We start from the raw sequence: 12063 nt of genomic DNA, 5'->3' as shown, positions 1-12063 counted from the left end.
TCAAACAGTACAATATCACTTCCTGTGAGTCCTTTGATCTTTCTCCAGTCATTCCTAATGTTGTGTTCATGCCAAGAGTAAGACTATATTATTATAAACTAATCTGGTTTCCTACTTTTAAATATTCTCACTGAATAACTTTTTTAAGATAATAACTACTGGCAAGTAGAACTAATAAGTAGATGAATATACTGATAATTGAACATTAATAGCAAAATTGATTCAAGCATAAAATCAAAAAATAATTGCAAAGTACTAGTAAAATTATTCAAAGTATAAAACCGAAAAATGGTATACTATGTGCATTAGGAGTTGAACAAAATTAACATTGAATTATTAATCATATGGTATCAATTTATTTATCTCTCGAAAGTATGTATTGCTATCATTGATTGAACACAATGTTGCCAGATTGACTGAATGCAAATAAGTATTAAAAACAAGGTGAGTAATTAGTTCAATAAATAAATACATCACATTGAAAGAAAAAGTTCTTTTCCAACCATGTGAGTACAAATCTTGATAAGTGACTGTTCAATCCAGAACATGTAAATCTGTAACTAGAGATCTTCAACCAAACAAATTTACTAAATCATTGATTTCTATAGCCTATAATACCTACAATATTTTGTATTTTAATCAACATACATGTAAGTTATATGAATGTTAGGCATTTATAGCCTGGTGCGCTTCATGTATGGACAAAACACCAAACACTGATCTAAGTAATTCACTGCTGAAGTACCTTAAAACAGATTTCGAACTTGGTCGACAAATTTTTTATTTGGCCTATTTATTTAACAATGGGATCTCAAAGTGAAATATTTACAGTAACAACTAAATCAGTAAATACAATAAAGTTATATTAAATGAAAAAAATACTCTCAGATTACTGAATTAAAAAAAGCAATAACTGGTACCTATACTTATATAACTGTATAATCAGTTTTATTCAAGATGCTGAAATCGACCTTAAACTTTATTTGGCAACTGTAGGCTACTAACTCAAACACATTAATTTGTCTTTGTTTTCAAGTGTTATAAATAACAATGGCAAAAATACATCAGCCTGCTAATAAACAAGTTTGAATCAAACAAATATTTACTGTACTAAACTCTGAAACTAGCAATTCCCTCTTTTCAATTCTGTAATTACTGAATTAATAAACCATGGGAAATTACTGAACTACAGAACCAACAAACATGAACGGTGAGTCTAAATACAAAAGTATAGCCTACGTGTCATATTGTTGAGTTGTGTCCATATTTTCAATGCCCTGTAGTTAGAAAGTTGTATCCTAAATCAGTAAATATTGAAACATGCACGTCATATAGCCTATCGGCACCGTTACCGGAATAACGGGGCTATCTGTGTTACAGAGCTGAAAAAGAATGACCAACCCATGATTTAGTTACCCATTTTTTCTCAAGAGTTGCAACACTATCGCGGCAATAGAATAATCGTTACATTGGCAGATTAGAAAACTCGCACCCAGAGAACAGCCGACACGATACAATTCAAAAGAGAGATAACGCCGCAACGAAAAATAAAGCGAATGATCGTACGTATCAGAAACTCGGGATCGAGACGATTTCGACTTTGTTGACGAAAGAAAATATCTTACCCACGAGCGTCATCATGTGAATCAAAAAGACACGAATAATTATTTTTTTTAGTTGAATTAAAAATGTACAAAAAAAAATAAAGTTGTAATATCCTTATTTAGTATATATTAAAATGTAAAAATAAAATTTTATCTCAGTTAAAAGCGTAGACAAAAACAACGTAGTTGTAGTAAAATTAGCTGGTGTAGATTGGGTGACGCAGTTCACATAAGACTGCTTCACTATATTATATTCCTGGAGGCTTGCCGAGCAAGCAGCAAGCGACAGCAGGGCACGGGCAGAGAGAGTTCTGTTTTTACGTTGGTCTTTCTTCTTGGCAAGATATGTCTTCACGCGGTACAACGGAGACGAATGTACTTCAGCAAAATTTGCAAGATCAACTTGACAGACTTGTGCAGCAACTTGTCGATTTGGAGGAATCTAAGTAAGTTACTTCGTTTTGCCATAATATGTCTGTATGTTGCCTACATTCAACCATGGACTGCCAGCGTCACAGCAAATCACTATGAATTGCTGTTTCGGTTTAGATAAGTATCATATCTTCTCTGCTCTATACTATATTAATTTTGTAATTTCTTTCCAAGTCTCCCTCGCCGAAATAGTTGATACATCAATCAATCAATCATTTTATTTCGGCTCTCTAACTAAAACGGAACAATACAAAAAAGTAAACAAACAACAAATACAGAGATACCTGGAAGGCGAGCATAACTTAAAATAAAGTTAAAAAACGTACAAGTACGTGCCCACCCACCAAAAAGTAAAAATAATACGATTATACAAAAAATATGGACACGATTCAAAATCGGGCAGTTCTTATAACTCAATTTAAAATGATAAAAGCCAAATAATTGCTTGAATCAGTGAATAATTTACATGGAGTAAAATAAATGTTGCGTTCGAAATAAGACAGCAAAATTCAGGTAGATAAAATTAAATGTAATAGAATCCCAACGACCTCCTCCGTCTCTGATAGATGTTTCAAATGTTCGTATACGATTATGGTAGCTGAGAAATCGCCAGGATTAGCCTTGCAGTAAATATATATAAAAAAAAGCTGATCTCGAATTCTGTATATTTTGGGTCTGAGAATCCTATATAGCAAAGAAATATATAAGTCAAAATCTATGGCCAAGCTAAAAACCTATCAAATGTGCAAGACAGATAAATAAATACATGGTTGAAAAGCAGCATGACGTTTTGAATAATGGGGATAAAAATAGAGTGACAATAGCTGTGAATACAAATACCTAACAATGCGTTCCAATGTTAGAAGAAAATAGTGACTAGTAACACAGGAAAAAACACAAAAAAGCTATATACATTGGAACTATTTACCAAAACAATATCCAAACACTGTCAATATTAGCAGGCAACATGGAGGTGTAAAATCATTTATTAAAACAGTAAAAGCAATCTCAATTACACACTCACACAAAGAAATACCATGAGCAAAAGTGAAACATTGATGTTACAGTAGAAAATTCAAATTATGCTGGTGTTCTAGGTGGTACATAACCACTTATTGGCAGCAGAAGAGGAAAAAGTAGATATTGCCAAAATAATATCCACAGAGTAAGGTTGCAGGAGCTCATAAAAAATACAACATGGATAATTTTGCCATTGAAATAGGATGAACAATTCAAGGCATATTTATCAAAAGTAACACAATACAAACAACCATATTAAAACAGAAAGCACACTTGCAATTGGAAAATTTGTGGGTGTCTTTAAAATTTCCATCACCTGCCAGCAATGCCCATACTATACTATTCATAGTGAAAACTCTTTAGTCCTTAACTTTGTTATAAAGTGAACAGGACATCCTGAGATATAGTGAAGTGCTGATTAATACCATTCATGAAGTGGCCAAATATAAGTTCGACAGAATTAAAAAAATCAAATTACAGAATTAAACTGGCTTGTGTAGTTATGAGTGCAATATTTGTGGGCAAAAAGTCATATCACATTTCTTCACAACTCTGTTGTATTCACTTTCTAGCTTTCCCACTTTCAGACTTGTCAGTTGTCTTTTCCGACCCCAGACCCTCCAAATTGCAAAAATAGTTACCAGTATGTAACCAAATGGTGTTGTCCATAACACAGTGATATGTAAAATCGTGTTTGAACAATCAGTTTGATATTTTCAGTACTTCTGTACTTGAAGACGGAAGAAGTCGTTAGAAGGCTACTCCATTTATTTTTTCTCTAAAATTTACACGACCTGATTATGATTTAATCAGGACGGGCATAAAAAGCTTAATCAAACTACCGGCACTGGCACGTTCCTTTCGTCTTTCTCTGAATTGTTCAATCTTGCGTTTTCCTGACACTCTCTGGTACAGTTCATTTCCGATCCGTGCTGCAGTAATCCACATCAACGAAGTCTATCACATATCATGTGGAGCCTGTGAGCACTGAAACAGTTGGGTCTACAGTACCGGGGTCTCGTGTAGTTTCGTACCTAACGTACTTCTAGTAGGCGTAGCATAAAAATTTTTTGACATGCCAATCCTAACCCTCACCTGACTACGCCATCCAAAAATTATGTCACTACGACGTCACAATTACGTCAGAGCTTGCCAAATACTCGTACGACCGCTCGAAATGGCATCGGCGCCGACGATAAAGAACTGACGTCGGCGATCTCTCTCCTATGCGGATTGTTGCGACGAGAAACGAGAGACATGGATGTTCTATTTCGGGTTCTCGTCAGCGCGTCTTGGATGACAGTTCGTATAGTTTGAAGGGCTCTATTACGTCACTGTGACGTCGTAATGACGTAATTTTTGGATGGCGTGGTCAGATGGTGGTTAGGAATGACACGTGAAAAAATTGTTTTGCTACGACTACTAGAAGTACGTTAGGTACGAAACTACATGAGACCCCAGTACCGTACCTAATCTTCATGAAGGGGGGATGGTTCATGTAATCCGTATCAGATTATGGTTTTCTTCCCTACGAAACCCAGCCATCTCTGCATTTGCGACAAATTTACTAAGCTCATACTCGATTTGTACATTAGCAGGCGGCCATGGTTTGCAATGTGAATAAATCATCATCGCAGCTCCTATTCAACTATGGATATAAGTTGGCAGATTTCAGCCTAGTTTTTAAATATCAAATTCACCTACTACTGTACTACAGCACTGATCTCTGTTTTACTGACAGGGATGATTTTGAACAAGATGAATATGAAGAACTGAAAAATGAAACTATTGAGCAATTGAAAGAAATGAAGGAGTCTTTATCAAAGATGGTTAAAGGAGATATAACGCTTGTTGACAGCGTGAATGCGATGCAGTTGGTAAGCTTAATTCTATATTTATCTTTCGGTATTGTGGATGGTATATGCTCTGTGAAAATTGGGTCTAGTGAAGAACACACCGTAAATAACGCCAAACAAAAATGTAATGTGAAAATACATTATTTTTTCAAATAAAAGCCTATTGGTACCCTTTTAGCATGACCTGCTTAGTTGAGAAGTGAGAGATTTTCCTAAACAAATCTGTCACGAATTTCATTGTGCCTTTTTTAAAAAAAAATATCAATATTTCACATCACATATTTGGTAGGCGTTATTTTAGCAGTTTCGGCGCTTGGATGCACATCGGATTTTTGTACCTGTTTAAAATCTGGCATAGTCAATCAAACTTTCGCAATGTTTGTCCCACAGCACACAAGTTATTTTCTTGATTCTTTCCACTACTAAAATGCTTTACTTGCCATGACTCTATGGAGGTCCATATATATAGTTCCAAATGACTTCAAAGTTTCGAATTTGTCCTCCACTATCATAAATGATTTAGGCAAGATCTCATTATAATACAATGTTAAAATAGATTAGAGATTGTAAAAATAGAAAGTGACCCCAAATCTCAGCAATCAAAGCTACAATAACCAACTAATTCTACAGCAATTTGTTTAAAGGCAATACAAGCAGCCATAAGTGAAGCTTTCAAGACACCTGAAGTCATAAAATTATTTGCAAAAAAAGAACCTGGGCAACTTCGCACAAGATTGAAAGAAATCGATAGAGATCATAAAATAGGCAAAGTATCTAAAGACGCCTACACACAAATAAAACTTGAAATTTTAACAGCTGTGAAAAAACTTGGAAGTGAGGTACATGTTTATTTATTTTATTAGTTGGTTCATTCCTAACGACACACTACAATCAATGGCTTCTGACATGCTTTTTTCCCATTGCATTGAACAGCACTCTGAGCATGTTACAGTGGTCCAGTCACAGTCATTAATCATTGTCTTTAATAATTTAAGAAGTACCGTAACAGTAATGAATCTGTATGTGGGAACTATTAACATGCCACAATATTTATCCAATTCAAGATATATATTTCGTTATATCATCAATGTTTAGATCTCACCAGAAGAAGAAATGTTTCTATCGCAGTGCAGTGGAACCTCCTTATCAGCATTTCAGGAAACTGACAACAGCATAAAGTCTGCTGAAAATTTAATTCAAAAAAATGGCTGAGCAATTCAATCTCTTCATGTAGGTTTACAAACCGCACTGTGCAATAAGTGATCTACAATTTGGAACTTCAATCACAAAGTATTTCAAGTTTCCCCCTTTTGAACCAACTGTTTACTTGTGTATAGTTCCTTTAGAATTGCTACATCTCTCTGATAAAGCTTTTTTTCTCGTTCTCCTGTTTCCTTTGATGATCTTTCAGATACAGTTTGCATAATCTAGAAAATTTATAAATTATTGTTGTTTATTTATTCCATGCGATTTCAACTCAGAATCAATCTTTTTGCAACATATTAGTATTAAGCAATTGAATGTTGATAAATATTTAAAATTGATAAGTAAATATATGTGGTCACAAATAAAATAAAAAAACTAAATATATAGTTTTATTTGAATTTTTTGATTTTTGAAAGTCAATCTCCGAATATATTCATAATAGTTTATTATTGCCATCCCTGATTGATCGCAAAATTAAATTTTATAAAAAGGGTTGGTAGCCTGCAATCAACCACTGAACCACATCCATATTACTTACAGCATTCAGAATCAGCAATTTTTGACAATATTTTATTATAATCCAGGTTTTTAGTTATTATCTTACCTGTTTTGCAGTCATTCTGTAATCAAGTGCTCTTGTTTTCATCCACGTTTTACAAGCTTCATTTTTGTATCCAAGTTTCCACAGCATTAAAGTGAGCTTCCATCTTATTTCTATATCTTGCGGTGCCAATTTTAGAACATTTTGTAGCACTTGAAACGTTTCTGCATTCTAAATAAATATAATTCTGAATAATAAATTGAAGTTTGTATTATTGCAAATAGAGATGGGACCGTCACTGTGTCGGTAATCAGTCATTCTATAGCTTTTTATATAGAATTGCACAAGGAAAGGTCATTAGCCCGGCCTTAGAAATGAAACCTCATCAATAACAAAGCTTGCACCAATGATGTTCTGATGGATATAATGGGTATGTTGATAATGAACCTGATCAAATATTCACAAAGCTAATCTCCAACATACGATTCAAAAATAAAGCAGAAATAACTGCTTATCTTGAATTTTGTATAATGCATAGGAAAAAAAGAAAAATATTGGATTTTGACAATTAGGACACAGTATTAACTCAATCCAACTTACCTTGTCAATACAGACTAACATAATCACTTTATTCAACAGAAGTTTTGCTCGAACATCATTTAAATATCCTAAAATAATTTTCGCATCTTGAAGAAGATTTTTATCCAGGTTTGATTCATCCAAATGTAGAGGATAGTAGTTTGTAATTTCAAATCTTTCCAACTCGGTAAGATGAGAACGAATTATATTTTCCTCCTCTGCATTATTTACAAATCGTTTTGAATAGCATAAAGTATAACAGAGGCAATAATAAAGGGTTCGTGCTGTGTTAATAAATTCCTTCAATAATTCGTTTTCACAATTTGTATATAGGTTAGAGTACAAGTTGTCGAGTTTGTTTAAAAGCTGCGTAAAATGCATTTTCATTTTTGCAAATTCATTTTTGTCCTCCTCATTGACCTCACTATTGTCTCCACTGCGAGCTAATTCTCTCTCAGCTAGAATTTGTTCTTCCGATGGTAACGACAGGGTTTTTATTTTTTGGTTTTCCAGCGACAAAGTGTTATTTTGCTCACTTAAGATCTTATCATAGTACATAGCAGATTTCTGATAATGCTCAGCACGAAGGCTAGTCTTTGCAGCAACATATATCGCTGAAATTGAATCATTTGTAGTTCTCTGGCAACCCCAGTGTGATATATTAGACAATACAGCGATTTCTACATATGTTTTAGAGTGTAGTAATAAAATATGATTTGTGGTCCTTTCTGGCCTTTCTATACTGAATGATGATACAAGCATATCCATTAATTGAGAAGCAGCATCCAAATTTCCTAATTTACAATACAATATTTTAATGTTGTTTAGGTGGCAAGCAAAATGATTGTCCTCACATTGTATGGCTTTCCTGAAATACAAAATTGCAGTATGGTCCAATCCCAGATTTGCATAACAACATCCGATTAAGTTGAATACATTGGCAAGATTAAGTTGCAAAAGATCTGAGCTATATCTTTCAGTATTTTTTGTAAAAGTTTGCATAAGTTGCAGAGCGTTTTCATAATTTCCAGAGTTATACTCAGTAAATCCAGCAACATATGCTTTGTGTTGAGTCAAATCATCTGGATGTTCTTCAATTTTCTCCAAATCAGAAGCATTGATTTGATGAAACAACACATGTAGAGTTTCCCTCTGAAAGTAAAATCAATAAAATTAAGGGATAGTGTAATTTTCACATGTTCAATAAATTTTGTCATCAATCAGACTTTTGCTTGCTTATTGCAAACACCTACATTTCTATATAGCCAACTCAGCTGGATACAAAAACTAGTAGGCTAGTTGTCTCGACGACATCAAGCCTCTCTAAGTCAATCCAACCATTTTACCATGAAAATTACTGGTGTCTCAAGAATGTTGTTTCCAACACTTGTCCTCTGAGTTAAGTTATATGTTGTGAGACAAATGCTTGAACTGGGATTCACTATGTTCTAGTTTAATATAAAAATAATATTTTAGCAGAAGGTTCGAGTATTCATATGAAGTGTGATTTATGCGGGAGTGTGATTTAAGTGGGAGACGACACTTTTGAGACATCCGCAAATTACAAATCTTCCAAATCCCTGAATATAGAAAGATGGATTCTTATATGCAGAAAACACATCCTGCAAAAACAATGATCTATAAAAGTACTGCTGCGATTTGATCCTATGTTTCAAAATACTAGTAATCTAAGCAGCCATAATCAATTATAAAGATATGTGCAACTTACCGATGACCATTTACAAACAGAATCTTCAATTATACAGTCAAAGGGTGGTGTTGTCAAAGCATTGGAAATCTTTTCAAAATCATCTTGGTGTAATTTGTCTTCATTCACAGATTTTAACATCCAAATAACCAAAGTACAAATACTCAAACTTTTTAATGCATGGAATATTTCTAGACAAATGAATTTTAAATACACTAACTTTACAAAACAAATTTTTGTATGCTGAATTGAAATCGGACAAAATTTATGGAAATATGCTCGAAAATGATTTATAATCTCATCATGGCTGTTGCCGAGTGTTAAAAACACAAATAGCATCTTACTTCCTCAGATTAACATCGCAAGTGTGAATCCTGCAAGGGGTGTTTTGATGTGAAAGAGGGCTCTTATAACCGATAGTTTCCTCTACTTTACCACCGGTTATAGCAGTTTGTATAAAAACATACAAAGCAATTGTACTCACTGCAAGTTAATGTTTCATTCTTTCCTATCTCAATGAAAAGTGATAAGACATCTTGATGTGAAATGACTTTCTCAGATTCTGGTATTGTAAAATCTTCCCCAGTGAGCATAGAAAGAACTGTAAATCAGAAGAAAGTTAACATGAAGTTGGACTAATATAATTAGATTTCCTTATCAAATATTGCATAAATTTATTATACCATGATATAACTATTGACTGAAAATACTCATATGGATATAGGAAAAACAAATTTTTGCTCGAAAGCATACTAAAGAAATGCCTATATACCTATGCTAAAACAATGATTACAAAAAGCATTTGTCTCCATACTGATTGACACCAAGATTGTATAAAATGTTGATGTTCTCAAATTCGGAATATAAAAATTGCATTTCTTATGCATGTATTAACTAAAGTTTCAATGTAATACAATACCTTTGCTGAGGCACACATATATTTCTTTATTGTACCAATATATTGAAGCATCACATTTTGTATCCATAATTGTGTTTACTAGCATGTTATAGCAAGTATAAATTATATTTGGCATATTGTTGCCGTCTCCAGGAATTCCTTCAAAATAAATTAATTCAGTGTAAAATATTCCATACATAATATATGAGGGACTTGCCAAAAATTTATAGTACGATATGAAAAACTTGGAATAGATACATTGTAGTTGAGGTAAATTTCAGGAATTGGGAATTTGGCAACCAGCGTTAAAAAACATAATTCCAGTGAAAAGTTCAATCAGTGTCAGGTGCCACCGACTGGATGACTTACCGCTCACCGAGTCTTTCGCGACCTTTCATCAATGGCAATGAGTTAATGTTTTCTGCTAATTGTTATTTTTATGATTAGTGTTTATTACTTCACATTGAATCTTGCACAATGGAAATAAATATCTGAATCTAAGCCTATCTGGGCAAAAAGAGACCAGTATAGACACTGTAGATATCTGAGGTCTAGAGTAGTTTCGTACCTAAAGTGCTTCTAGTGGACGTAGCATCATCCAAAAACTACAACACTACGATGTAACAGTGACATAATAATGACTTTCACACTATACGCACTGTCTTCATAGTCGCGCAGATGATCACCTGAAATAGAACAAGCTATTGCTCTCGTTTTCTCGTTGCAGCGATAGAGAGATGCTGCCATTAGTGAGTTCTTTATCCTCAGCACAGATGCCATTTCGGGCGATCGTAGGTAAACTTTGGCAAGCTCTATGACGTGTTTGTGACGTCGTAGTGACTTAATTTTTGAATAGCGTAGTCAGGTGGGGGTTAGGATTGACATGTGCAAAAATCGCTATGCTACGCCCAATAGAAGTACTTCAGATATAAAAACCCGATATCCAGATATGCTTCAACAAACATTTCATATGCTCTTTTATAAAGGCTACATCTTTTCCTGATCTTTGCTTTTTTTTCACGCTTTTTGATAACTATTATCTGTCATTACAAAACCCTAAATTTTATTCGGTTTATTGCGGTAAAATTTACAAATATCAGGATATCACTGTGTTCTGGTGTTACTGAGAGCATTAATTATTGGATTCTGAAAACATTTGTGATGGACATCTTTAGCTGTCCGTGCATGTTTTAATATAGTATGCCTAAAGTCTATCTGGTTGATAGTGCGACAACAACCATATGACATTATGTGCCAGCTAGCCATTGTCATTAGCCTATACATTAACATTAGCTTATACATTAACATTAGCTTATACATTACCTTTTGCGATCATCCAACCACTGGTAGGAACGGCGTCTGTATCCATTCTACAACTTCAGTTATGTGAACTTATCGTTGAATTAACTAAACTCTTTTTTATTTTTATTTTTTGCTTAGCTTTGTAGCCGCAGTCGCACATTGACTTCCAGACTCCAGAAATAAAATTCGCGCTTAGAATACGCGACGGGGGAAGTACCCGGGACCTTTTCCCACCCTTTTAGGCCGCGAGCCGAGGCCCTGAAAAACGCCTAGAAAGTGAGTTTCGTAGCGCACATCAGGTAACTACCTGAAAATGATTTTAAAATGTTCCTTAAAAATTTAGTAACAAATATTGCCTTGTTCCCACTTCCAAAAGTTGCACGTTTTACGGAAAAGACGCTTTTACTACAAGAAATATGTGCTACGATCTGTCCTATATTCTCTACATTTCCGGCACTGAACAATGACTTCTGCATGACGTAACAATTGAATTAAACCAGCTGTTAGCGAGCGGATGAATATTAGTTATTTCTGCTCGACCTTGCGCTGAGTTGGGCAGGCTTTCCATAGCCCTGTTTAGTTATTATTAGTTAAGTTATGCTAAGACGTTGTTGAAAAATGTATAAGTAAATTATTAAACACTTGTAGATCCTTACCACGGATATGGGCCGTGAGACGAAACCATGAAAACGCCCAGAAAATGAGTTTCGTAGCGCACATCTGGTAACTAAATAAATTCTTCAGTTTTGTGTGAAAACGAACATATTGAACGCATTACAGCTTGTTCCACAATCCTGGTGCGAAATTGAATATAAGAGGTTCCCGGAAATTCAATAACCATAAGTTTACAACGCATACATAAGAACTATACAATTCGAGAGCCCTACAGCACACTAACACAAATGTATTCCTGTAAT

General features: G+C 34.3%; 2 protein-coding genes across 2 annotated transcripts; one reads left to right on the top strand and one right to left on the bottom strand.

Moving 5' to 3' along the window:
• The first annotated feature begins 1780 nt into the window (after positions 1-1780).
• On the top strand, positions 1781-6918 carry LOC120327720 (protein LZIC-like). Its single transcript, XM_039394067.2, has 4 exons — positions 1781-2050; positions 4798-4933; positions 5557-5751; positions 6008-6918. Exons 1-4 carry the CDS (start codon positions 1950-1952, stop codon positions 6122-6124), a joined length of 549 nt encoding a protein of 182 aa, XP_039250001.2. The 5' UTR covers positions 1781-1949; the 3' UTR covers positions 6125-6918.
• Positions 5431-11399, bottom strand: LOC120327717 (uncharacterized). Its single transcript, XM_039394063.2, has 7 exons — positions 11168-11399; positions 9866-10003; positions 9431-9547; positions 8968-9137; positions 7260-8390; positions 6723-6890; positions 5431-6339 (listed from the first exon to the last, which is right to left on the bottom strand). The coding sequence occupies exons 1-7, from the start codon at positions 11211-11213 to the stop codon at positions 6208-6210; spliced, it is 1902 nt and encodes a 633-aa protein (XP_039249997.2). The 5' UTR covers positions 11214-11399; the 3' UTR covers positions 5431-6207.
• Between the last annotated feature and the right edge of the window lie 664 nt (positions 11400-12063).

The sequence above is a fragment of the Styela clava genome, chromosome 7 (assembly GCF_964204865.1).
Source record: "Styela clava chromosome 7, kaStyClav1.hap1.2, whole genome shotgun sequence".
Taxonomy (NCBI): Eukaryota; Metazoa; Chordata; class Ascidiacea; order Stolidobranchia; family Styelidae; genus Styela; species Styela clava.
Note: the sequence above shows the minus strand (reverse complement) of the source record. Positions and strands in the feature narration are given on the sequence as shown.

Excerpts from the sequence above, each read along its gene's own strand:
- LOC120327720 (XM_039394067.2), top strand. The coding sequence starts at position 1,950 with ATGTCTTCACGCGGTACAACGGAGACGAATGTACTTCAGCAAAATTTG. Across the intron at positions 2,051-4,797 it reads GTCGATTTGGAGGAATCTAA|GGATGATTTTGAACAAGATG; the intron begins GTAAGTTACTTC and ends TTTTACTGACAG. Across the intron at positions 4,934-5,556 it reads GCGTGAATGCGATGCAGTTG|GCAATACAAGCAGCCATAAG; the intron begins GTAAGCTTAATT and ends ATTTGTTTAAAG.
- LOC120327717 (XM_039394063.2), bottom strand. The coding sequence starts at position 11,213 with ATGGATACAGACGCCGTTCCTACCAGTGGTTGGATGATCGCAAAAG. Across the intron at positions 9,138-9,430 it reads GAATGAAACATTAACTTGCA|AAATATTCCATGCATTAAAA; the intron begins GTGAGTACAATT and ends TCATTTGTCTAG. Across the intron at positions 6,340-6,722 it reads ACAGAATGACTGCAAAACAG|ATTATGCAAACTGTATCTGA; the intron begins GTAAGATAATAA and ends TAAATTTTCTAG.